The 26,194-nt window shown below is 39.2% G+C and overlaps 1 protein-coding gene across 1 annotated transcript; it reads right to left on the bottom strand.

The window, feature by feature from the left end:
* Positions 1 to 1,164: 1,164 nt before the first annotated feature.
* On the bottom strand, positions 1,165 to 26,001 carry LOC105930487 (aminopeptidase N). Its single transcript, XM_012868720.3, has 21 exons — positions 25,874 to 26,001; positions 17,255 to 17,977; positions 16,966 to 17,108; positions 14,879 to 15,015; positions 14,612 to 14,738; positions 10,786 to 10,940; positions 10,428 to 10,541; positions 10,170 to 10,313; positions 9,937 to 10,002; positions 8,414 to 8,479; positions 8,123 to 8,298; positions 6,587 to 6,663; positions 6,313 to 6,446; positions 6,091 to 6,146; positions 5,868 to 6,015; positions 5,686 to 5,777; positions 5,487 to 5,597; positions 4,192 to 4,359; positions 3,141 to 3,281; positions 1,963 to 2,044; positions 1,165 to 1,831 (listed from the first exon to the last, which is right to left on the bottom strand). Exons 2-21 carry the CDS (start codon positions 17,854 to 17,856, stop codon positions 1,664 to 1,666), a joined length of 2,907 nt encoding a protein of 968 aa, XP_012724174.2. The 5' UTR covers positions 17,857 to 17,977; positions 25,874 to 26,001; the 3' UTR covers positions 1,165 to 1,663.
* Between the last annotated feature and the right edge of the window lie 193 nt (positions 26,002 to 26,194).

Below are 26,194 nucleotides of genomic sequence, written 5' to 3' on the forward strand. Positions count from 1 at the left end.
GCCTTGGTAACTTTTCATTTATACTCTTTCAATTTTTAGATAGTGGACAGAAAAGGGCTCTATGAAATGTTCAAAGCTGTTTTATAACCCAACCTTCTTTAGTTTTATCTCTGACCTGTCTGATGTGCTCCTTGGTCTTCATCACGCTTTTTGTTCACTGATGTTTTCTATCAAACCTCTAAGGACTTCATTGAACTGCTATAATTATACAGAGATTGAATTATACACAAGTGGACTCTTGTCTACTAACATTTTTGGAATTTATTTATTTGGACAGGAATTTATCTTGGTGTATCAGATCACAATTATGTAAAACCTTAAATGGCTGTTTTTGCAAACCACCGAATAGAGAATGGAATATGCCTCCTCTGGTGGGCAGTTTTTACTTCACAGACAGAACTAGTCCAAGGATTAATGGGGCTCATAAGTGAAATTTGATTTAGGGTCCCACCACATGCTCACCTTCCAGCAACTAATTTCTCCTTTACATTGTACAAGTTTCATATATTGTGCACCACACAACTAGCACAACTATAATAATAATTTGTTATGCTGTGGAAAGGTATTGATGCAGCAGATGATACATCGTTTAACTTGACAGCTAAACAGACAGTATTCCCTGAAAACTGAAAGAGTCCTTTGTATAATCTAGCACAGGGGTTCTCAAACTTTTCGTGGCCAGGGATCCCTTAGCAGCAGTAAAACCCCTTTAGATTCCTCATGCTGATAGCATTTTTTAAACAGCCTTTTGTAATGTTAAATACATTCGGAATTATGTAGGTTTTTTAAAAAAATATATAAATACACCTAATATTAGAGATTTGGTGGAGATAAGATCCTCATTCTTGATAAAGCCAAACTCGATGTAATCTTGTCATACTTCCTAATTTTAGTTAATTTGACTTTTACCTTGATCAAGTGGACAGAGTTAAATATTTTTCCATCAATCCCAACGCATCCTCAGCAGCGCCTCCTCAGGCCCGACAACATGTGTTTCCCGGACCCCTGACCCATGGTTTGCAGACTCCCGGAGGTCTAGGGGCCCAGTTTGAGGGCCGCTGATGTAGCAAATTCACAATACTTGGAATATAATCCCCATGTTTTAACATTTTTGGACTTTAAGTAGAAGTGATGCTTTAAACAGAGACTTTTGCATTCTGCCACTATGGTTTCCTGCCATTTTCTTTATTTGAAAGGATTACAACCGTGTCCAGTTGTTGCATGTTTCAAGATCAATACTCACACACATAAGGCAAACAACTTGTTTTTTTTATTATTCGTTTCTTCGTTTGTTATATTCTAAGACACCAAAGTCAATTCACAGTGTGAAGTTTGCATTAATGGTAGCCAGCCTCCCATCAGCATCAGTATTAAAATGCTCAGGGTTAACCCACATGTGGAGTCCGAGTCAGAGGTAGCTGCTTCCTAAAACCACATCAGTGTATCATGTTCAGCAAATACAGAGTATATTATACTTTGCATACATTATATTTAGTATTATTTTGATGTATACTTCTAATAAAACTAAAGTACAGTCTTTCTTTGCTTCTTTCAGCTGAGTCTGTCACTGCTGTGAAAAACGTCTTTGTGCAGCTTTTGTACTTGATTTTTTTTACTGTTTCTGTTAATCATTACACTTTCTAGAAAATACAGAAGCAGAGTGTCATCTGGAATGTCCTCCCATAGTCTCCTTAGTAAACCACTCGAGCACTTCAGCTTTGTTTTCTGTCACCCACTTAATGTTGGCAGTCGTCTTTTCGATGGCTTGCTCCAGGGCCATGGTAGCTGAGCCAAAACCAACATGGAGGTTCTCTTCTTTGAATTTCTTCAGCTGGGAGCGAGAAAAGGAAGAAAAACAAAAACAGCTGAGCATCTGCATGTGTTGTATTTCTCTTCCTTTAAATATCCTCAGGAAGATCCAGTGTGTGGTTTAGCTTGCTTGCGGCCGTGTGGTCTGCATACCTCCTGTAACTCAAACTCCGTGGAAAACCTCACTGTGATTCCGCTGATGAGATTAGAGAAGGAAAAAGATCCTCTCCCATACCTTGGACAAAAGATACCATTCAGAAGAAGGGCTTAATATGACTCCTGCTGATTGCAAACAAAACAAAAAAAAACTAAATGTGTAATTCCCAAAAAATAGCTCAGTGTGCACCTAAAATAATATTGCAGTATAAGATGAAGTGATTGTGAATCACTGTTGAGGAGTTATGATTACATCAGCAGCTAATTTGTCTTTCTAAGCAAAGTTCAAACGAGTCATCGAAGGTAAAAAAATAAATAAATACATAAAATCTGTGCTTCCACATAACAGTTCAGTATTTGCTCACAAACCTCATTTTGCATATTCAGCAAAGCTGCTGTGGTTTTTCACATTTTTGTCACATTGCAACCAAAGACTTTGATCTATATTGTGGCACCTTAATGTGAAAGATCAACAAAAAGTGCTTTGTAACTGTGAAGCCAAAGAAAAATTCTTATTTTTAATGTAAAATAAAATTTTGAAAGGGTCCCCATATGAATTAACTGGCCCAATCAAGTCAGTACTTTGCAGAACCGCCTCATGCTGCAGGCTTTCTGGGTCTCTCTCCACTAGATTTGAAACCCCTGGGAGCGTTGGTCTTAAACTCAGATCCTGGAGGGCTGTTGTCCTGCCACTTTTAGATGTGTTCCTTGCCTCACACGTCTGAATCTCATGGCTAAACTACCTAACAAGCATACAATCAAGCTCTACGCTCCGCTGATGAGCTCAAATTGGAGTCAGGTGTGCTGAAGCAGTCACACATATAAAGGTTGCAGGACACCAGCCCTCAAGGATGGAGTTTGAGAAAACTGGCCTATAGCTTAAAAAATGGTCTATCCTTCTGTAACAAAATAGTTGAAGCTCCCTCAGACAGGATAGGGAGAGTCTTTAAACAAAAATCCTCCACTGGATTAAGATCTGGACTTTGACTAGGCCATTCTAACAAGTATAAGCTTTAATCTTAATAAATCTAAGTCACATTTAGGGGTATTTAGATTAAAAGAGAGCTGGATACATAACCATGTGTCCCTCTTCTTCCACTTCAAATAAAAAACTTCTACTTTGGAGTGTGAGTTTGTCATGTGTATTGTTTTTTTCTATCAAAGTGACCTCTTACTTTTGGAAGATATAACTCCATTTTGCTCGGACAAAGTTCCAAGCCAGGGGCATTCCCACAACATTGCTTGCGATGTACTGGATGGTGGAGGTGGCATCTTGTTTGCGGATCTTAGTCGGGTCGAGGGTGTATTCCAGATACCTGCCTCGAAACAGAGTTGTCAAACAGAGGGTTTACTTTGAACAAGGGTCTAACATTAGCAGGCAGCTGTTGGATGCAATGTTCGTTTTGCGTTCCTTGTAGTCCTTGCAGCAGGAAGGAGACACACAATAATCAAAGCTCCAGTAACTTTGGGAGCCAACGTATGCTTAACTCAATCTCAATCTGAAGGTTTTTGCAGAAGCCTCGCTCATCGTTGCAACTTTGGTTTTCAGATCTAAAACTGCATGATGTCTGTGATTGTATCTAAAAATAAGTGTTAAAATAACTTGCAAATCGCTGTCCATTCTTTTTGGCTCAACATTTTAAATCTAAGACATCAACAGTTCTCACTCAATATGTCTTTTGATGTTTATTAATGTTAAGGTCGGTATGCTGACAAAATAAATGTATCTTAAAATGATAGCCATGCTGATCTTAAAGCCTCCTTGAAGGGTATTGTAGATTAGGACTGACTGCAAATTTAATTAAGATAATATGCTCTGAATCCTTAGGAAATCAACTTCAATACGTAAACTTTTTGTAATACTTCATCATACATTAAACCCGATATTTAAGTGTTTTTCTTTGTTTTTTTACATATTCATAACAGAGAAATACAATGCTAATTCTTAGACATTGAAATGCATCTTGTTTTAATTTGATCCATCCACTAATAAAGATGCTATCAAAGTTGTTACCTGTGAAAAATACTTATGTGTTACAGAGTATTTGCAAGCTCTGCTCCTATTTATTTATAAGTGTTCCCTGAAAATTAAAATGTAGAGAAGTTAAGGTTAAAGATTAGGAACAAATGAGTGAAATTAGCTTCATTCATCTAACAGGTTCAAGACTTTAATGAGCAGAAAGAAACGCTGCGGCAAAAAGCCCAGGATGTAAAGGCAGCCCCCACCTGTTCAAGAGCCACGGCGTTTTGGTGCAGGCTAGAGCCGACCTGAGCCTGGAAGCTTCGGAGGCCAGAGAGGCGTTCTTAAACATTTGCCAGGCAAAGTCCCACTCCTGAACCCCGCCAAAGGCTAAGGCGCTGCAGTAAACGGTACCCTTCAAGTTGGGATGTATCCTGGTTAGCAGAACGTAGATAAGAAAGCAGAATTATAGAATGAGTCCCAAATCAGTATCTATATGTAGTGGATTATGTTTTACTAAACAATGTTTAAGGCTATGTGTCAATCAGTCTCACAAGCTATTAAACATCAATCTGAAGTATGAATTGTTTTCTGATCCATTCAGCAATTTGTCTCACTAACAAAAAGAAGGGGGGGGGGTGTGTGCACATGTCTAAAGGGTAAGATTAGGATCAACACTAAAAATGAACACTTCCAACTAAAGATTAGAAGGAAATCAATGGGTAAGGGTGATCAACATAGTCAAAAATCAATGGTCAATGATCATGTGAAGACTTTTGCACTACTGATTTAATTAAGTCAAAAGAAATATGGCACCACCACGTAGTGAAGAGGTGGAATGGGTGCCCCAAATTCAGAGACTGCGGTCTTCAACATGGTCCTGACCTGACATCTGCTACATGTCTTTCCCACTTGTCTGTTTGCCTATTCCCCATCTGATTACTATCAAGGAAGGCCACCAGCACCACAAAAAATTAAAAAACACAAACTACCAAACCTAAATTACAGTAATTTTGCTCTACAAAAAACATGATTTGTTCTAGGCACAAATGGCTGTTATTTTGGTTAGAAGTTCAATGAGACTGGAAGGCTACCAGTTCTGGTAAAGGTGTTTTGTATGTCTTTGGATTTGGGTATGATGGTAAAAGGTATGATGGTCCTAGCACAACAAGATCAAGGAGCATCTGAGGAAGGAGGTGTCGCAGGGGCTGATTAGCCAATCGGTAATGGAGTCTAATTGGCACAATAGACAAATAATAAACAGACCTCTCTGTTGTGTTTTTTTTTTTACCAAAAAGGCTTTTTTTTAGATTAGACAATTTCTTACTGGAGCCAAAATAGTTTTCATAGTTGTCATAAAATCTCTCATATTTTGGAATTCCTAAGACCCCACTCATATGAAATCATTTATTTTGGCCAGACATAAACATCAAGCAAGGAAATTATGAAGGGACCTGGAGAAAAACACCGAATTAAGGTGAAAGAACAAATCCACAGTCATTCCTGAGAAAAAAAAAAAGATTTTTCAAACAAACAAAGAGGTGATTGCCTCCATACTCACGGGTTGTGATTTGGATTTTCCATCCATTGTCTGAACCAGCTGTTTATCAGCTCCTTGCAGCCCTCCACACCCATACCGCATGCCATCCTAATAGCATTGATTTGATTATACCTGTAAAAAAAAACATCTACTGGTAAAACAATAAGGACATCTCATAATATCCGACATCTGTCGAATGCGATATTGCGAGTATCCTTACTGGTCCGTGTGTCCTGTAGGTATGTTGACCCAATTTGCTGTGGTTCTTTTAAAATACTCAAAAAGTGGTCTGACTTGTTTCTTGAGGTATGCCTATAACAGGAATGTAACAATACATAGTTTTGTCAAGAAGTTAGATTTTACCTGAAAGAACTTGGGTTTATAGCATAAATTAGGACCAACCTGTAAAACTCCATAGACCTCAGTGCGGTCAAACATGAGGATATAGTAGTCGAGGTTTCTCAGAGCAGATGCCCAGGGGATATAGTCTCTCTCTTCCGAAAGGTATTTAGTAGTTCTCAGAGCCATAGTTGTAGGGATTATTTTTGCCCTAAATAAGAGAAACAAATATTTTTGCAAGCTTGCAAACGAAAGAATATGTAATTTGGAATGACTTTTTTTTTACCTTGCCAGATTGAATGCATCATCAATAATCTGTGCTCGATTCATTACAGATAAAACCTGAAAGAAGAAAAGAAGCCCTTAAAAAAAAAAAAAAGGAAAAGGAGTTTGTCTTGATATGTCTCATGTCTTGAGTTTTGGGGATTTGCATTTTCATGCAAACACGAATTCATCAGATCGCTTTGTATACGCAGAATAATGGCAGAGAGGGAAGCATGTTACCTACCTGGTGATTAGTGTTAAGCAGAGACAGGAGACGCCCCCAGTTGTCAGCATCGTAGTTAACCCTGAAGTAACCAGACACGTTCGTGTTTGCTAGTATCCAGTCGTCTCCTGAAAGTCTCATCTGAGAATGGGTGTCTAGGAAAGATTGCATTGTATTTAGAAACACATTAACGTGCATTCAGTTTCACCCATCTCTAAAAAAAAGTCCACCGTGTGGTTTAGTATTACACACTTCTGACAGAGCTGTACAGTGAGCATTGCTGTGCATGTTGTACCTGTTTTTTGAAGGAGCCAATATTGCTGCTGATCCACACCATTCTTCATCCATTTAATTGGGACAAACCATGTATAACTAAATAAAACAACAGGAAAATTAATTCCCAACATCAACATCCTGGTTAATATTTATAGATGTTTAGCTTATTATATTAATGGTTTACTATGGCTAAATCCTTATTATTACGCTGATGATAAAATATTTTGTTCAGGACTGCAATAAAAATTCTATTTAGAGACTTACAGCTGCATCTCAATAATTTTGAATAGGTAATATCATATCATGTGAAACAAACAAACAAACATAAATTGTGAACTGGAGTGGTTCTGGCTGTGTGTAATTTATCCAGACCATTTACTTCAGTGGTAAAACATATTATTTCTATGCAATAATGTAACAAAATACATCAGAGGGACTTGCTTTAAACCCCCTCCGGAGCTCTGCCGCTTTAATTTGTATTTTCATGGAAAAATGTGAAAGTCAAACTTTCAAGTCAGAAGCTCTGATCTAAAGGAACAGGAAGGATGATGGCTAAATTAAAGTATATCCAAAATAAGCATGTGTAGGCTATGTGTGCACTAATGCACTGTACATTAATGTATGGGCTTGAAGGCTACATATGAATTACCCACTGAGACTGATAAAACTTACTAAATCTAAACCTAAATCTTAAAATTTTAAAACTGTGAAAGTATGATGAGAAATCAGGTGATATTTTCTAAATGTGATCCAAACCGTTAACTTCCAGCAAATCTTCTGATGTGATCATTAACACAAGCACAATTATTGAACTACTGAAATAAAGGCGTGGCTAATAGGATCCCAAAAGGGTCCCTAAAAGGTTAATTTCCACATTACGGGTTACAGCAAATGGAAACCCAAAATTCAGCTTTTCAGAAAATTGGAACACTGCATACGACCTGTTTCAAATGGGATTTTTATACAGAAATGGGATGTTATGACGATGTTATAGCATACACAATCCCAGGAACAATAGTTGGCTCCACCAAGAGGCTACATCACAAAAGATTATTGTGAAGGAAATCCAAAAGATCATTGTGAAGGAAAACATTGTGAATCTCCCCCAAACTATTAACAGTTCTTAACAGTTTGGGAGAGATTCACAATGTGTGGGCTATGGAGAAAAAGACTGGACTGGCGCTCTGTGTTCTCATGTCCTCCCTCCAAATAAAAGTACGTTTTGTGTTTTATTTGGAAACCAGGGCCGCACAGTGTGAAGAAAAAGTGAAGTACAGTCAATAATATTTCACAAAATTTCACATCCAGAGATGAGTTAGGGAGCCATATCCCCTGTAAAGAATACGATCCAACTTGACAGTAGGCCAATATTTTATGTAATACAAACATTATTTTGTGTTACGATTAAACTTTCTAAGAAACCGAATTTGGTTTCTGGTAGCATCGGCTGCATCAGCCTGGTTTTTGCACCATCAGTTTTGTGCATTCTCTTCAGTAACTCTAAATTATCATTCTTCATGAAATTCAAGCTGAATTAAGTGAAACTCATTTGTACTTGTATGGGGATGGCCTGTCCACTTTGGCAGCCGAATCCAACAGGAAGTGTCTCTGGCTGACCGCTCCTGTTCTGGTGTCAATGGTGACCACCGGGAAGCCCATTTGGAGAGTCCAGCGGTTCATGATCTCATGTACAGTGTGTGGAATATTCAAACCTGGTGTGTTTTCAGCTGCCTGGGGAATGAAAGAAAAACAGGAGAACAGTTGTTGTACATATTCTCCCAGATAAGCCAGGTGAAATGAGGTGCATCACACCCGTCAGCTTTAATTTCTATTTTACTTGACGGACCGTTTGGAGATGATCCCACAGGTCAGTATGCACTGTGTTGTCAAAGGCAAATGTGTTGAGGTAAGACTGAATAAGAGAGAGAAAAAAACAGGAATAAAAAATATGTGAAGCATTTAAATAGGATGCAGTACATCAACATCACAAACAAGCCCACAACAATGTGCAAAAAAAAAAAGCTTGCCCAACCTCGCTTTTGTCAGACCCATGAAATAAACAATGGTCGACTAACAGTATGCTAAACAAACTCACAACTGACAGTGGCAGTCAAATGATGAGATTAGTGCATTTAATGGTCTACACACTCCAGCTAAAATGCCAGGTTTCGGTGGCGTAAAACGATAAATCACGATAATATATTTCTGAACTTGTCTCTCCATTATTGGTGAATCTCATACAGTTCAAATGAAAAGCAAACAAATCTGTCAAGTGGGTAGAAGTATAAAAGATAAAATAAAACAACTATGCAATGGTAGAGTTGCATTAGTTAAGTCCAGTCAAGTTTATTTGTAAAGCACATTTCAGCAGCAAGGCAGTCCTAAGTGTTTTACGTCATGAAAACATAAAAATGTCATAAATACTTTGAAACGGTAACCAGTAACAAACTAAAATTCCATTAAGTGAAAACATCAATACGCATCAAATATGTCGGTCAATGTTCCTGTTATTATGGGCCGAAAGCTCTAAACTTTTTTGTCTCTTCTCTGATATCTTTAGCCAATTATTATTGTAATATTTTGAAAACTCCATATAAACTGTCGCTATAGCGAAAGGTGGCAAATGAAGAAAATTCAGGAACACTGCAACTAGGACAATTTAACTTCAGGTTAGGTTTATTACATTCACTGGAAATGACGGAAGATTAGTGAAATTAAATCAAAGATTAAACAAAACAAAAATCTCAAATTAAGAAGGTCTTCTGGACGGGTTCTTCTTCATTGAAATGTTTTGTCTCTTCCAAGAGAAGGAGAAGAGATACCGCTGGCCTGCAGATACATACATCTGCTGGCCAGCAGTCACTGTTTCAGGGGTGAAACAGTGACATTCTCTATCAATGCTGTTATTGGGAGCATGATATAACATTAGGGGAACTATAAGTGTTCTCCGGCCAGCAGTTAGGCTGATGGTCCTCTTTTGTAGGTGAGCATCCAGTTCTGATTGCCACACTTAAATGTGTTGATGAGTTTAATTTAAACTCCTCAGACTGAAGAAGTCTCTTGGAGAAGAGCTGAAACGTTTCAACAATGAACAACCCATCCAGAGGACCTGCTCAGTTTCTTTCTACCTGGACTTTTGAGATAATTCAGGATAAATCAAAAGTTGTTTCTGTAAAGTATCAATATAGAGGTTTATACACTTCCAAAACCAGGTTTGTTTGTTTGTTTTTTCATTTGAATTTAACAGGTTATATTAAACATTAAGCTAGGAAAAAGTTTGGAAACCATTTATCATGGTGTCAAATTCTCAAAAACCTGACATTTTACCTGGGGTTAAAGAGTCCCTGTATACCCCCAGTTAATACCCACACTGAGTCCTTTGGCAAACACCGGTTCGCTGAGAAACTCTGACAGCATCCTGAGCACCGCTGCACCCTGCAAAGAACAAACTTATAAACCACAAGAATTCAAGTGGTTTGAACATCATGTGACTGAAAAGCTGTTGTTTCTGAACAGCGGCAAAATAACCACATTTTTACCAGGCTCACCACTCCTTCTTTTACCAAGTATGAAAATGGTATAACTTCTTAAAGAATCACAACCTTGCTGTAGGAGATGGTGTTGAACATCTCACTGATTTCAGCGGGCTTGTTGACCTCCTCTTCTTTGCGGGACAAAGGGTGAGACGAAGCCAGGGCGTCTATGGCAAACACCTTCTGCACGTCATAAAGAATGATCTGGTCTTTCTGGATCAAAGCAGAAAGGAGTCAGGCCAAACTCTTGGAGTCGTTATGCATTGCGAGGACTTTAAGATCATCTCATTAACAACTAAAAGTCTTTTTATGAAGTTTTAAACTTACAATGTTCCAGGTGGGCTCAACATAATCAACTCCGAGGTATTCCACGTATGAAGCAAAGCCCTCGTTCAACCATAGGTCATTCCACCAATGTAAAGTCACCAGGTTTCCAAACCACTAAATAAAAAAAAACAGATATTTTGTCATGGTGAAATATTTCCCACTTTCAAGCAAAAACATTTAAATAAATATCAACTTTGGCCCTGCATTTGCCTGGTTTGGGTCTAACCTCAATCACAATTGAAAGAAGAGGAAGGGGATTTAAAAGGGACACCCGATATACTAGAGTACACACACACACAAACACACAAAGAAAATCCCAAGTGTAAGGAAAGCGTTTGCGAGGAAAAGAATGACGTACCATGTGAGCGAGCTCATGAGAGATGACAGTAGCGACCCTCTCTTTGTTTCCTGTGGAGGAAAGCACGGGGTCGTACAGCAGAGCCGTTTCCCTGTATGTCACCAGACCCCAGTTTTCCATGGCTCCAGCGTTGAAATCAGGAAGAGCTATCTGATCTACAGAGAGACCAAGGGTGAACATTTTAAAACCAAATCGTTTTTTTTTTTTTCGTTTACATAAACCATGAATTTGTTTCACTTCATCCTGAACTCAGTAGCTGTCACAGAAGGTCACAACAAATAAGGAAGGATATTAAACAAATATTTAAACATAAAAAGGATTTTGCAGTCTCAATCATTTTTGCATCATGTTGTCTTCAGTTTATTTTTTGTTAGCAATAGCCTTTTTAATTTGCCCATGAACTCTTGCTTGTGTACATTTCACACTGGATTCAGACTCTCCTACAGTCTTCATGATTTCCAAGATTGCTAGAACATCAAACTAGCCGCACATTTGCAATACATTATTTAGGTGTGAACTCAACACCCATCCAGGCGTCTTCAGCAACCTGGATGCTTAAAAACAGCGCCGCTGTTTTTAAGCACACGGAGGCCAATCCTCTTGGGTGCATTCCAAGTCAGTTTTCATCAATTTCCATGAGACCAATGAGCATGCGGCTAAATCGACTGGTGCAAAGTATGGAATAAGACAGCCTTTCATTCGTGTGATGTCATCCACGAGTTCCCGCTGCTGTTGTTTAAAAGATGTCAAAGCGCAGTTGTCCCTCATACCATCCCGGCTGGGATAGATGGGTGGTGGAGTGCACTGCGGGCTAGGCTGGCATTTGTGTTTCTGTGTATGACAGAGGCGCCATAGATCTTGTTGGTCACATGAACACAGGAGAAGATTTATTTTTTTAAAAGGCTGTGTGAGTTTGTTGTTACACCGAGAGAAGGGTTAAGGTGCCAAAAGCGTAACATGTTACTCTGAGTCACTGAAGACTGCAGAGTTTGCCTTTGCACTTCCCGCACACAGTGCAAATGTTGCGTAATGTTTCTCGCTACAGCAGTTAGTGGACCGAGAAGAGGAGCCAGCTTCCTATTCCTGCTTGTGCAATGTAGTTTTAAAGAATTTAATTCATGTAATTTCATGCCTATTTGTTGAGCAACGGAAAAACGGGAACATAAGACCAGCTCTGCTGCAAATTATGGATGGGGAAGGGAAGACAAAAGTTAGGATGAAAAAGAGAACTAAAGACTGGAGTACGGACATTTTGGTTTGTTAAGTAAGTGTCTTGGTGAAACTGCTATTTTTTTTATTTAAAAACAAACAGAATACTGTTTTTTTTAGAATATAATTTCATGTTTTTATTTGTTCGTCCAGCTCTCACTCGAATGGTGAGATATTGCTCCCCAGGCGCCGCACAGTGGCAGCCCACTGCTCCCAAAGGGGATGCGTGAGATCAATAAAGTTCAATTAATTATTATTATTATTATTATTATTGTTACAGGTACATTCTCTAATGCAGAAGAGTCATTATTTCTATCATTAGCAAGCGCCTCATCCTAGCTCACTTGCGCACCGTGGTGAGCCCCACCCTGGACCCAGGATGTCATCATCTACCTGCTGCAGCGGGCGCTAACCCACCTGGAGACCACCGGGAGCGCTGTGAGAGTCATGTTCTTTGACTTCTCCAGCGCTTTCAACACCATCAGACCGGTGCTGCTGAGGGGGAAGCTAGAGGACGCTGGGGTGGACAAACATCTAGCTGATTGGACCATGGACTACCTCACTGACCGCCCTCAGTACGTGCGGCTGCACGGCTGTCAGTCAGAGGTGGCACTTTGCAGCACCGGGGCCCCCCAGGGCACCGTTCTGTCTCAGTTTCTCTTCACCCTTTAAACCTTGGACTTCACCGACAACACGGACAGCTGCCACCTTCAGAAGTTCTCTGACGACTCGGCCATTGTGGGCTGTGTGTCTGAGGGGAACGAGCTGGAGTACCGGTCGGTCATCATGGACTTTGTGGACTGGTGTGAGAAAAACCATCTGTGCTTAAACACCAGTAAGACCAAGGAGATGGTGATCGACTTCAGGAGAAGACCCCCACCTCACTCACCTGTGAACATCCAGGGGCAGGACATAGAAACTGTGGAGAGTTTCAAATACCTGGGTGTTCACGTCAACAATAAGCTGGACTGGACACATAACACCGACGCTCTGTATAAGAAGGGCCAGAGCCGCCTCCACCTCCTGAGGAGGCTGAGGTCCTTTGGAGTGAGCCGGCCTCTGCTAAAAACTTTCTATGACTCTGTGGTGGCCTCAGCCCTCCTCTACGCTGTCGTCTGCTGGGCTCCTGGCAGTGCAGAGCGGGACAGAAAGAGACTGAACAAGCTGGTGAGGAAGGCCACTTCTGTCCTGGGCTGCCCTCTGGACTCAGTGGAGGAAGTGGCTGAGAGGAGGGTGCTGTCCAAGTCCACATCCAGCATGGACAACACCTTCCACCCCCTGCACCAGACTGTAGAGGAGTTGAGCAGCTCCTTTAGTGCCAGACTTAGACATCCTATCTGTAAAAAGGAGCGCTACCGCAGGTCAAATTTTTCCTGCTGCTATCAGACTTTACAATGCTGCACTGTAACTGTGACCATAACTGTAATAAGTAATGTGCAATAATCTAATTAATACACTGTCCTACAACCCGTGCAATAATCCTGATGTAGTGACTTCTGCTGCTATCAACACCTGAACATAAGTCAGTACACATGTATGTATATATGTACAAAGGTATACAATGTATATGCACATATATACGCGTAGGTACGTATGTATGTAGGCGCATTGATATATGTATATATTTAAGTATATAGATATGTTTATATATATATATATATATATATATAGACCACTAAGAATGTAAATAAGACATCATATGCCCATTCCTATTTCCTTTTTTGTATTTTTTGGTATTCTTTTTGATCCATTGTATATATGAAGATTCACTGTATATAACTGAATGCACCTTCCCTACTCTGCACCTTCTTGTATGTGCCGATGTGACGAGTGAATTTCTCCATTGTGAGATCAATAAAGACTATCTTATCTTATCTTATTACTTTATTCCAGAGATTTTAAAGTCATTTTTGGATTTGTTATAAGTTATCTGAAGTTATTTAACTATTCTTTCTAACCATACAGAGAAGTGACATGTAAAATGATAACCCTTCTTTAAGTATAGTTAAAGTGTTTCATGACTTGGTCCTCTTTTGTGGAAATTAAAATATGACCACCCTAGAATATTATAATATTAAAATCACAATCTCCATAAGCTGTGTTTTTTCATAGACACAATAAAACTGGGCAATATTTAGACCCCTGGCCTAGCAGACAAAACCGTGATCCCAACGCAACACAGCTGAAGCCAAACTTGAAACACCTCAACTTCTAACTCCTTCTTAGAGTAAAACTATATAGGCATAAATTAAAATTGATCAAAGTGACCAATCAGTTATGGTTTCTAGCCAGTGCATATAATCGGAAGAAGTGTATTTAATGTTATGTCTTTAGTACAGGGGCCATAACAGGGCCCAGGACCATTTCTACAGGGGCATTGGCCCCTGTTCGCTCCTGCCTAGAACTGCCCCTGGGCGGGTGTTCTGGTTCTTGATGTAAACCCAGAAGACCTCACACATTCTGGATACCTTAGCTGGAGCAATCCATGCATCACTCCTTTCACATTTCTTAAAACGAAGAGAGACATTTTGTGCTGAAAAGGTAAAGTGTCCAACAGCAATAATGCATTTTACTCTGGTATGGTTGCAACAAAACGTTTATTTTACTTATAACTTACCTGACTTAGAGAGGGGATAGGTTGTATTATAGTATTTCTCATAGAACTGAAGGATCGGCCTTGTAACATTAAGAGCATAATTGCCCTGCCCACCACCTATGGCTTGTCTGCGAGCCCAGATTCGGATCTGTAAGAGATTAGTTAACATAAATTACGCTAAATGCTGTTGCCTGTTGTTTTGCTGGCAATTTTGTATGTAAATTAATTGTCAAAATGATATCCCTGAAAATCTAAATGATTATGAAGCACAAGAAGATTTATTCTCACCAACAAATCGCTTTGGTTTGACTGAATGAAATCAAATTGGCAGACGATAAATGCCAATAGATAGGTTGACATTCTCTTAGTTGGCTCAAATACAGTACCAATGACAGCAGTGTTTTCAAGGATGTAGGGTGAAGAATCTGTGCAAAGACAGGGAGAGCTGGATATTGACACTCTGTTACCATTAAAGGTGCAGACTGCTGATTTTTTTACAAACTGTTCAAGCCATTAATTATCTACAATCTGACAGTGAAACAAAGAGTTCATCTTAAAGCGTTGCAAAGCACTAAATCTTACTATGAAGGGATGTGAAAACTTATTTTTTCCCCCTTACAGATGTTTTACTTTTCTGTCACACTTAAATGTTTTAAATCAAACTAATTTTAAACAGTAGACAAAGCAAAGGTAGGAAAAGACAAACAGCAGTTTTCATATGACGAAACCATCAATTAAAAGGGAAAAAGCCATCCAGTCGAGCATGAACCTTTGTGAAAAAGTCATTTACCCCTTGTGAAATCATGAATCACCTGTGAGTAAGCACATTTTTGGGGGATCTGATTTAAATTTCCCAAACCCCACCCAGGCCGGATTATTGCCAGACCCGTAATCTGATAGTAGTTTCTGCCACCATGGATAGAAAAGGCCAGGGATTCAGTTTAGGGGGCTATGACTTTATTACATAGGCCCAGTTTGGTATGGATAGTTCTGCTTTGCTCTTGAAAATTAAATCATAATTTAAAACTGCTCTTTGTTTTTACTGAGGTTATTGCTGTCAGATACTGACGTGAGGCCACCTGTCAATAAATCCTGGAGACTCATCAGTAACTGACCAATCAATTATCAATCAATTTTTGCCAAAGTGAAATGCCCCTTACCTGCAGGAGCTGCAGACCATTTACCTCTGACTATGTTGTTGGGATTTTGCATCAGGAACGCATTGCAAAGACAAGGCTTTTTTATATAAAAATAAATATAAAAAACTTTGGTTAAAATGCAGAAACGTTGTTGGTGGGGAAAGTGCAATTCGGACATGCATTATCTCGAACATTTAGAGGGCGGTAGATAGTTTATTCCTTTCCCAAATGTAGCAGTATAGAAGAATGTAAATGATCGATAAAGGCCTGCAGCCGATCTCATGAGCATCTCAGCATAATAGTGATCAAAGGGAAACTACTGCATGTTTGTCTGTACCAAGGTAACTGCGAGCAATTTTTGTTCATAATTACTTTGTATACTTGGTGGTTAAATTAAAGAGCAATGCTTCATGCTAGTTCTGCTGGGCTTTATGTGATTTGAAAATATGTATGTTGTAACTACTGGTTGTATAAGTTGAGTCTTTGTCAGGTATGATCAGTTAACAGGACTCGGCATTTAAAGGTATATTTTAAGATTTTAGGTACTCAATTCAATTAAATTTTATTTACATAACGCCAATTCCCAACACGTCATCTCAAGGCACTTTACAAAGTCGATCAAATCATACAGATTGGTCAAAACGTTTCCTATCTAAGGAAACCCAGCAGATTGCATTGAGTCTCAACACACAGCATTCACTCCTCATGAAAGAGCGTAGAGCCACAGTGGACATTTGTTTGTATTGTCGATGGCTTTGCAGCAATCCCTCATACTAAGCAGGCATGAAGTGACAGTGGAGAGGAAAACTCCCCCTTTAACAGGGAGGAATAACGTTGATTTGTCTGTGGTGACTTTGAATAACTTCACTCGCTTGATGTACAACTAGTTCAAACATTTTTTTCCTATCTTCTTTGCATTAATGTTGGTAGATATGGCCAAAAGGCCTCTGTTAAAGCTGTGAGCTTTACTACTACTCTGTTTGTTGGAGGTTAGATCTGCCTGGGGTTCACTTCCACGTGAGCGGAGCGATCTTACAATTAGTGTCTTGTCGATTTGCATCACGATTTGAAATATTTAAGTGTAACAGAAAGAGAAAAAATTTAGCCAGATACTTTTTTGGTTTGGTATTCAACTTTTTAGAGCTTTATAATATTTCTTTAAGCATCATTCATAGATATTTTACAGAAGAATGTTTTTGTACAGAGTGTAAAATGTGATGTTTTTTTTAAACTTACACATTTCAATGCTATTAGAGAGAGCCATGGTGTTGTGTTCGTGTATAATGGTCACATTGAATACTGCTTTCATGGCTGGTTCGTCAAAGCACGGAAACGCTTTTCTGGCATATGTTGCTTGCATCTGCGATGTGGCAACAACTCTGAAAAAAATTGTTCCAGGTAAACATGAAAAAACATAAAATAAAATAAAATACAAGCACCAAAGGGCAAGAGAGGAGACGGGAACCACTAAGCCACCTTAGTCAAGAATGTGATTATAATGCAAATGGTCTTCACTGTTTCTTACGTCTTTACTCCGTTATCCATGTATTCGCTCCTGTAGAAGCCCTCCAGGTCATCTGCCAGCTCCCCACGAAATTGCGTGTGGAGAACATAGGATTCTCCCGCTGCGAGCTTGCTGCTCAGTTGAATAACGAGGTACTGCGTCCTCTCCACAAGCCACGTCCTCCGTATGGCGGGCACAGCGACGCGGCCCAGGGCACTAAGCTCAGCGTGGTTCCCAAAGTAAGTGGTGAAGTTCAGCTTATTGGCGTGGATAATTACAAGGTCTGTTTCCTTTTCACACCTGAAGACCACAGCAGAATTTCCAGTGAAGATGTACATGCCGTCTTCGTTGGGCTTCAGCCGGGGCCACAGAGTCACATTGTAAGAGTGAGGGATGAGGGAGTCTGGAAGTCTATAGTAGTCCCAAGGCTGCTTTGGGGTGAAGGGGGTCGTCGGGGGTAAAGATGTGCTACTGCTATCTGCTTCATCTCCAGGCTTACCTTGATTCTTGGCCCTTTGCTTATCATAAGCAATGGATAGAGCAATTATTGTAACTAGAGCGCTGACTGCAAGTACAAGAAGTCCGAGGACCACGTTTTTACTGACATTGTAGACTTTCCCCATATCGGACTGATGATTAAACCCTGAAGGGTCTTGGTCACTGTTTGTCCAAGATATTGCAGCTCTTCACTCCTCAGTTGATGGATGAGCTATTAACAGGGCACAAAGACCTTGTACATAACACCTAAGGACAAAAAGTAGACAAAACTTTAGTCATCTGCGCATTCGTCTCCATCTTTATTACGTATTATTAGATTACACTGTAAATAATTGTAGTCTAACTCAAAGAGATGTCTGTTAAATACATTCTTACCTGTTGCACCTTTTCGCATGTTCAATATAATTGTGGGGGGATTCTTTGTGTTAGACCAACACAAAGAAGCACATTGTAGTGAAAGGGACATGAGAGGATACATGGCTTTCATTATTTGTACAAATAATCTAAAGTGTGTACTGTATATTAGTATTGAGCTCCCTTTACTCTGATACCCTTAAATAATACAATGCATGTATCTGACTTCAGAGGTCCACTTCTTACACTACTTTTAACTTCTCAACAACTGTATCCCTGATGTGTTCCTCAAGTTTTTGTGACGCCGTTTGTTCACCGATGTTCTCTAACAGACATTTAAGGCCGTACACTGAGATTAAAGTACACCCATTCAGACTCAGGTGACTTCTTAGGGCAGTTGGTTGCACTAGTACCTTAATTAGGGCTAACACAGTTAACACGGTAAAATACAAATTCATGCCAATCTTTTGCCGTCTTTCTTTGCGTAGAAATGTTGAAACCCATGCACCATTTTCTTTTCACTCTACTTAAATCCCCGTAGACTACACTGAGGTTTATGTTTTCTGCAAATCAAAATGTGAAACACGTTAAGAGCGTTTTTGCGACGCAACAAGCCATGCATTTTCAGTCAAGTTAGATAACTGTTTGCAAAGTTGTGGGCAAAATGTTATTTATTAAACCTATAAAAGACTGACAGCAGGTATGCGTTTTTCATCCACTGAGCGCACAGTTCTGGGATGGTAAAATTATCCATAGCAGAAGTAGCTTACTTTTTTCTGCCTTCCTATGAAGAAGAAAAAAAAAGTACAAATTGTGATAAAATATCTTGTTCCTTGCTTATCAGTTCTGCTGGTATGTTTGATTTTTGTTGTTTATCAAAAACTTTTTCACCCTCATGATAGCATTTACATCATCAACTGCTGTAAAACCTGCTGACTAAAAATGGGAGAAATTAGGAGTACAGAGCGCACCGTCTCTAGATTGCCTTGCACCATCTGCAGCAGATCATTCTGATCGTACTTTCCAGGTCGATGTCCTTTCTTTCTCCTGTACGTAGCAACATGTGCGTGTGTCTTTTGCCTCCTACTAAAAACTCTTTTAACAGCAGCTGGAAAGGGAGGGTACAGCCTGACAAGGTCACAGTACGTTACAGCACCAAAAAAATCACTGACAGAAACAGACGAATGCAATCACGACAACAGGGGAGTTAAAGTTGACAACTTAATCTGCTTGTCGAGGCAACAAAGGCAATAAACCGAAGCATGCAAAGGAAGAACGTGTAGCAAACAAATATTTCATGTTACTTTATATTTTAAAGCCTTATGTAAATGTAATTACTTAACATGTTATGTAATAAGACCAAAACCTTCTTTTAACAGCATATTTATAGCAATGGATGTTTTGTCATTTAAAGAACATACAATTAATTTATCCAGTGCATCACAACAAAAATATTAACAGTCAAAGGGATTTCTTAATTTGATGTGGCAAACCTTTTTACATAGATCACACTGTAATCTGAAACGTTTAAAAGACGGGCTCAGAAGTAGGAGAGACAGTGGCGCAGGAGCAAGGCGGGCTTCGTCCTGCAACCAGTGGGTTGTCGGTTTGAACCCCCGCTCCATCCGTGCAAGGCACTTGAGCCGCTTTGCCTGCTGCTGCTGGTCAGAGGGGCCAGTGGTTTGGCAGCCACGGTGCTGACAGTCTGCCACAGGGCAGCTGTGGCTACAAAATGTTTAAAGTTCATATCCTAAGTATAATAAGTATAATATAAATAAGACCTTGACTCTTGGCTAAAGTTCAACGCTCTTTGTGAGTTGACAACTCAGCTTTTTAATATCTGCTGATCAAGTGAAAGACTCACCTTTCAGTTAATATTTGAGCTTTTTAACATACTTTACTTTTGAAGCACTTTAAAACAACCATGGCTGTGACAACGTGCTGCACGTATAACCAGGTGAAACATTTAAAACATAAAAAAAAAACAATAACAGGCAGTTAAAGACAATAATAGACTCAATAAAACAAAGTTGAAACAAAAAGTCTCGTGCTGTTTTGAAAGCCAGGGGATGCAAATGTGTTTCTAAAATAGTTTTAAGAGTGGACTGTGAAACTGTGAACAATGTTTTTAGATATCATTGTGATCACAAGTGCTAGAAATAATTACTAAAGTATTATGGGATTATCTATCAATGAAAAAGCTGTGAATGACAGTTTAAACTGAAGAAGTCCCATTTTGCCACAAGATAAGTGATTCTGATTTTGTGAAAAGCTTCTGAGAATTTATAGTAGATCATCAGAATTTAGAGTTTTAACCACTTTATTAACACTGAAGACAGTAAGAAGGTAAGTACTGCTACATTCTGAGCTGTAAATAGTATCAGTGTTTGAATAATAACCTGACATTTCAATAAATCTTTCAACTATGGAGCTGAAACAACATTTGACAACTTGTTTAACAAATCAGGCAGTGCGCCAGAATTGGAAACAAGATATTTTATCATTAGCAGTAGATTTTATAAGTCTGAAGAAACACACACGTTCATACACATAATACTAATCTTCAATACGTCGATAAATTATTCTTATCTGTTTGTCACAATCTTTTTGGGTGATGGACCAAAACATTGTTAACTGCATAGTTTTGAAATGGAATAAAACTGCATACAATGTTATCAACATTTCTTTAAATAAAACTAGAACCTGAAAATTGTGTATCATTTTTGTTCCGCATCATAATTGTTCCTTTTTTGTTGATCTATTTCAAAGAATCACAATAAAATAAGTCTGTGGCGTTAACGTAACAAAAAGTAAAAAAAAAAAAAAAAGGTTTGAATGAGATGAACATTTTGCTAGAAGCAGACCACATCTTTTCCTTATTTCTAAAAAACAAACACAATTTTATTGTGATTGTCTTTATCTTATCAGCAGTAAACTAAACTGCAAAAGAACAAAGTAGTCAGATTATTTTTTTAAATGAGATCTGTAAACATCAGATTTGTACATTTGTGGCATTACAAGAAAGGCATAGTTTTCAGATATTTTTAGGGTCCATTTGTTTTATTTTGTTCTAGAAAGGAAACAAAAACAGGACATGGGCCACTCTAAAAACATTTGCTATATTTAGCCAAATTTAATTAATGGCTGTGCGGAAGTCTGCTTTTGCATGTTTTTAGTCCAATTTAATATAAAAATAAAAGGAAAACATTCCTTACTTTTGGTTGGGGGGCTGCACAAAATCATTCACAGCCTTAAGGCTGTACTTACATCGGAGACCCCTCATCTGACTAAGAGACTAAAACCTGCCTTTATCAACATGTTTTTAAACTCATCAGAAACTCTGACTCTCGGAATGTGGAAGCAGCGTAAATCTGGACTTCAAGAGTAATAAATACACACTTCCTTTTAGGTCGGCGGTATGTGAACCTAATGCCCTACAACATCTGGTCTTGATGAATCTGACTGACAAGATCTACTAGGCCATGAGCGCATACATGTTAGCTAACTGTGATGTCACCATCACCAGGCACTCTCTCAAATATCAAAAATCAATGTGTGGGTAAATAAAAACACATTTAATACCTAATATTCAGCGTTATTGTAAAATTCTAGTGTTTGTCCAATGTCCTTGTGTTGAAGACTGCAGGTACTATTTCATCGACTGAAGAACTGTAATGCCTGAAATTTTGTAAACCATGTCTTGAGGGTGCAGTTAAGTGAGGTACGATAAATTAAATTCACAAAAGGAATTAGTGTTAATTTGGTATTCTTGTCTATTATTTGTTTTACACAATTTAATTTAGCTCATACAAGAATAAACCAAGTTATGATTACTACGGCCACCCATCTATCTAACAATTACCCATCAAAAAGGTAGATCTGAAGTTTCGCACACAAGGCAGCCATATTGGATTTTAGGTTTGAAAGTCTGAAGTTTGAATAACTTTTCCAACTTCAAACTTGAAAATCTCAGCTTTTGAATAAAAATAGAAGGTACGGGCTAATTAAGGTGTCTGTTTCTTTCTATGAAATACCACGACTGTTGAGATAATGTTTTAAAATGTCCCCATGTGTCGTGATACTTTAAAAACTTTATAAAACCTAACATAAAAAGTCTGAAAACCACTACACAGCATACAGTAGTCAGAATGTAAAGGAATGTAAACCGTACAAACTTTTCTTTTCCTTGGTTTTCAAACATGCCATATCTAGAACTTCATGTCAGCTGTGGTGGAATTTTGTGTTATATTCATATTTACACGATGCACTATACTTCTAATACGTGTTTTAAGAAGTGCTGTAATGAAGCTGAAGTTGTGTTCAACATAATGCCAGTCCAACACTAATTAACTGCTCAATCGATGTTTTTGGTAAAAATCATATTTCTGCATAGCAAATCATTCACTGGCAGGTGTAGCAGAGTAACTAAAAACTATCAGACCCAACAGTCATGCCATACATGCTGCTATTTTTTTTTTTGTTTGGTGAATCATTCATGTTAAGGCCCATGTTTAAATGAATAAACGTTTGGTGCACTTTCTTATAAAATCTAAGTAAAACTGGGTAATTTCAGATATTGTTCATTATAGCAGTGAACTTAAATCCTTAAAATTTTGATTGGAGAGGACGTAAACAGAGGTATAGAAAACAATGAATAACCACGGGCCATATAGCAGATGAAGGTATAGGGCTGAAAGGTGCAAGGTAGCTAGAGAGAGTCTCACTTAAATGACATTCATAAGATTTATGATAAATAATAATAATAATAATAATAATATAGAAAATGTATTTAGAATGCACTTTACATCAGTAGCAATCTTAAAGTGCTACAAGTTATTCTACAAGTAGAATGAAATACAACAGTAACATCAAAAATAGTTTCAAAAACGTTTGTTTAAAAATCTTTTGAACCGCGGGGTGTTTAGTCCTTTTTTTAAGGACTCTACAGTCTGTGGTGTTATGGGCGTTATAAACGGAGATGGAACAGAACCAGCACAGGCGGACTGATTAATGATCCTGGTGATAAGAGGAGCTTTGGCTGAGATGTTCCTCCTGACAAGAGCGAAGGGGAATGGCTCGAGAGCACGTTGTCGGCTTCAAGCCCCTGATGATGTGGAGAATGTCCTGCTGGGGGACAGCGAGGACAGAATAGAGAGTCTGGAGGGGCAGACTGAACGAAGAGCTCAGGGCAGATAAGGGTGTGTTGGTTTTTGTGAATAAGAAGTCCAGAAATTTGTCCTCTGTTGTCTTCTGTTGAGTCTGAGCTTGATGGGTTACGTGGTGTGAGGAGACGATGAACTGTGGAGAAAAGCTGCGTAAGTATTTTCAGGGCAGCTCTGGATTGCATCAAAAAAATTGATTGCTCATGCTTTGCGGAGCAGCTGGGAGTAGTGCTCGTGGAAGGCTTGTTTATGAACGGTAAGCCCAGATGACTTCAATTTTTGCTCTAGAACATGTCCAGCTGTTTTCATTTTCCACAGCATGTCACTGTACCAGGTTTGCGGAGCGAGAGAAGATGACCGATGTAGTTTGGACACGGCGGTGTAATTCCAGGAGACGGGTTAACGTTTTACTATGCAGAGCCACTCATTCATCCACTGACAGAGGAATTACAGAAAGAAGACGGTGTGGGTCAGCTGCCATAGTCTCAGGGTCAATGTTCTTTATGTTTCTGAAAGAAATATACGGTTTGTTCTTGTGATGAAAGGATGAGCAGGGAGGCTCCACGGAAACAGCAATGTGGTCGGACAAACCCCGGTCCAGGGTATGACCTCGAGCATGAGTGCTACCTGAGGTTAAAGCACTACGAAACGGTTGGAGAGAATCCACAGCGAAACAACAAGAGGGAGACTCAACATGAATGTTCGGGTCCTGGAGTATCATGACGTTAGAAGATGTGGAGCACAGTGTGGATAGAAGGTTAAGTGTAATTAAGCTTGGAGTCCGGTTTGGCAATGAGTTTTTGTCCACCACGAATCTTCACCTCGTCAAAAATACAAACAGCAATAAAGCATTTGTAGGCACTCCATAAAGATAGTAAATTACAGGTGCAAAATGGCAGCAACGACCCAGCAAAAAAAAAGCAAAAAAAAAAAAAAAAAAACCCACAAATCTCCGTCTTATCATAACAAACCAAAAAGAGTGTCAAATTAATGAACTGTTGATTAATACTGCCAGGATCAAGAGATTGGGCTTCACTCCATCGAGATAGAAAACAGAAGACCTTCAGTCAGACGGCTAAAAGAACCGCCTAAACAGCCAAGATTGATCACATGCTCAGCTCCAGACCGAGTGAAGAAGGGCTGCACTTATCTGCGACAACTGTAGCAACCAAGAGACGTCGATGTGAGGCAGAGCTACTGGGAAGCTCCAAAAAAAAATCTCACTGCTGGAAAATAAAATTCCCGAAGAGGTTACAATTCGCCAAAAGGACACATTTGCTGCCCTGAAGAGAGATGGAGCAACATTTAACCCACTTATTGTTTTTGGGTCCCCAAACTCAAGCCACAGCACACAGTGAGGCGCAGCGGCTCAGGAATCACGATATAAAGGATGTTTCTCAGACTTTGATCAATCTCTGGACCAATAACCGAATGAGCCGAACTCAAACATGCCATTTCAGTAAATGTTCCAGTTTGTAGAGGAAAATGCCGAAATTGCTATTTTTCCTGAACCGGACAATATATTTTTTTTCCTCATCTTAGAGTGATACCTTTTGAACATTTTTCCAAATATTTTCATTGGATTAGACTTAGCAGTCTTCCCACTGCATATCCATGTACAGAAATAAAATAAGAGCACAAGCATCTCTTTTAAGCTTTACACACTTTTGTACTCACACAGCTGTTATATTGAACATAAACGTAACCAGAGTTTTTCTTAGAATAAGTAAATGAATATAACAGATGCGAACATGTTTTTCCAATTAACGTGCAGTCCGCTACATGGTTCCCCCGCCCCGTTTCCAACACGTCCTTCAGCACCACGTTAATATCTAATAGTAGCCAAACAAATCACTGACGGTCCACCCTGCCAACAGAGGGGAGGATAATCTTGGCGAGGGAGAATGTTTTTCTTGGGGGCCCAAAGTCACATATTTTCACAGAGTCAAAAACTTACAACAAATGAGCCGTGTGTCCACCCACGACATAGTGACAAGTACTGTGAACATAGGCCAGCACGGGAACAATAAAGCATCATGGGACCTTTTTCACAGATAAAAATAAGGTTAAAACCTTGTTTTTTTTTTTTGTTTTTGTTTTTTGAAATGTGACCAGCAACTTCAGGGAAACCTAGGTGGAGCTTTGAATTCCCTTAATCATTATCACCTCCAAGCGGTTCCCTTCAAAAGCCATATGTAAAAGCGACAAGCGACAACCGTAAGCTGGCTCTTTAGACAGGAGAGATGCGGCAGTACCACAAAAACAAACTTAAAAAAATTAATGATGAAAAAAAATAAAAAAACACAGTAACATTAACCAGAAATGTGACAGAAGATCCACAGTTTGAACTGAGAGGACGGTAGTCGTGTTTTCCTATTATGTCAAATCCATCTAAATTAAGTCTCTGCTTCCTTCAGAAGGCAGAGAAAGCAATTTACTAGTTGTAAAAAGTTGAGCCAAAACATTTTTTTTTTTCACTGTCCAGCTCTGGGAAACAAATCTCCACCAGATGGCAAAAAACACAAATATCTAGAGCATATTTCCACCTACGTACCTAAAAGATGTCAATGTAAAGTGACACGCGCATCGGATTTCCAGGATTTTGCGGGGAGAGTCTCATACTTACCAGAGACTTGATGTCCTCCGTGCGTCCTGACTGGAGCCTCACGAGACGTGGAGGTTCAGCAGGAGCGATCCTCGCCTGATGAGAGAGGCTTGAGGTCAGCATCTGCAAAGCCTGACAGTGGGAGGCGGTATGAGCTACCACAGGTTTTCCTGGGAACGTAGGGAGGGAACAACTTCCTCAGCTCGAGAAGAAAAAAAAAAAAAAGAACAAAAAAAAACTAAATTACAGGAACAGGGGGGGGAGAAAGAATGTGGCTGAAAGCTGAAGCTTCAACGATTCCTCAAGCGCGATATGTTTGAGCAAAAACTAATGAGGATGCTG

This window comes from Fundulus heteroclitus, chromosome 4 (genome assembly GCF_011125445.2).
Source record: "Fundulus heteroclitus isolate FHET01 chromosome 4, MU-UCD_Fhet_4.1, whole genome shotgun sequence".
NCBI lineage: Eukaryota > Metazoa > Chordata > Actinopteri > Cyprinodontiformes > Fundulidae > Fundulus > Fundulus heteroclitus.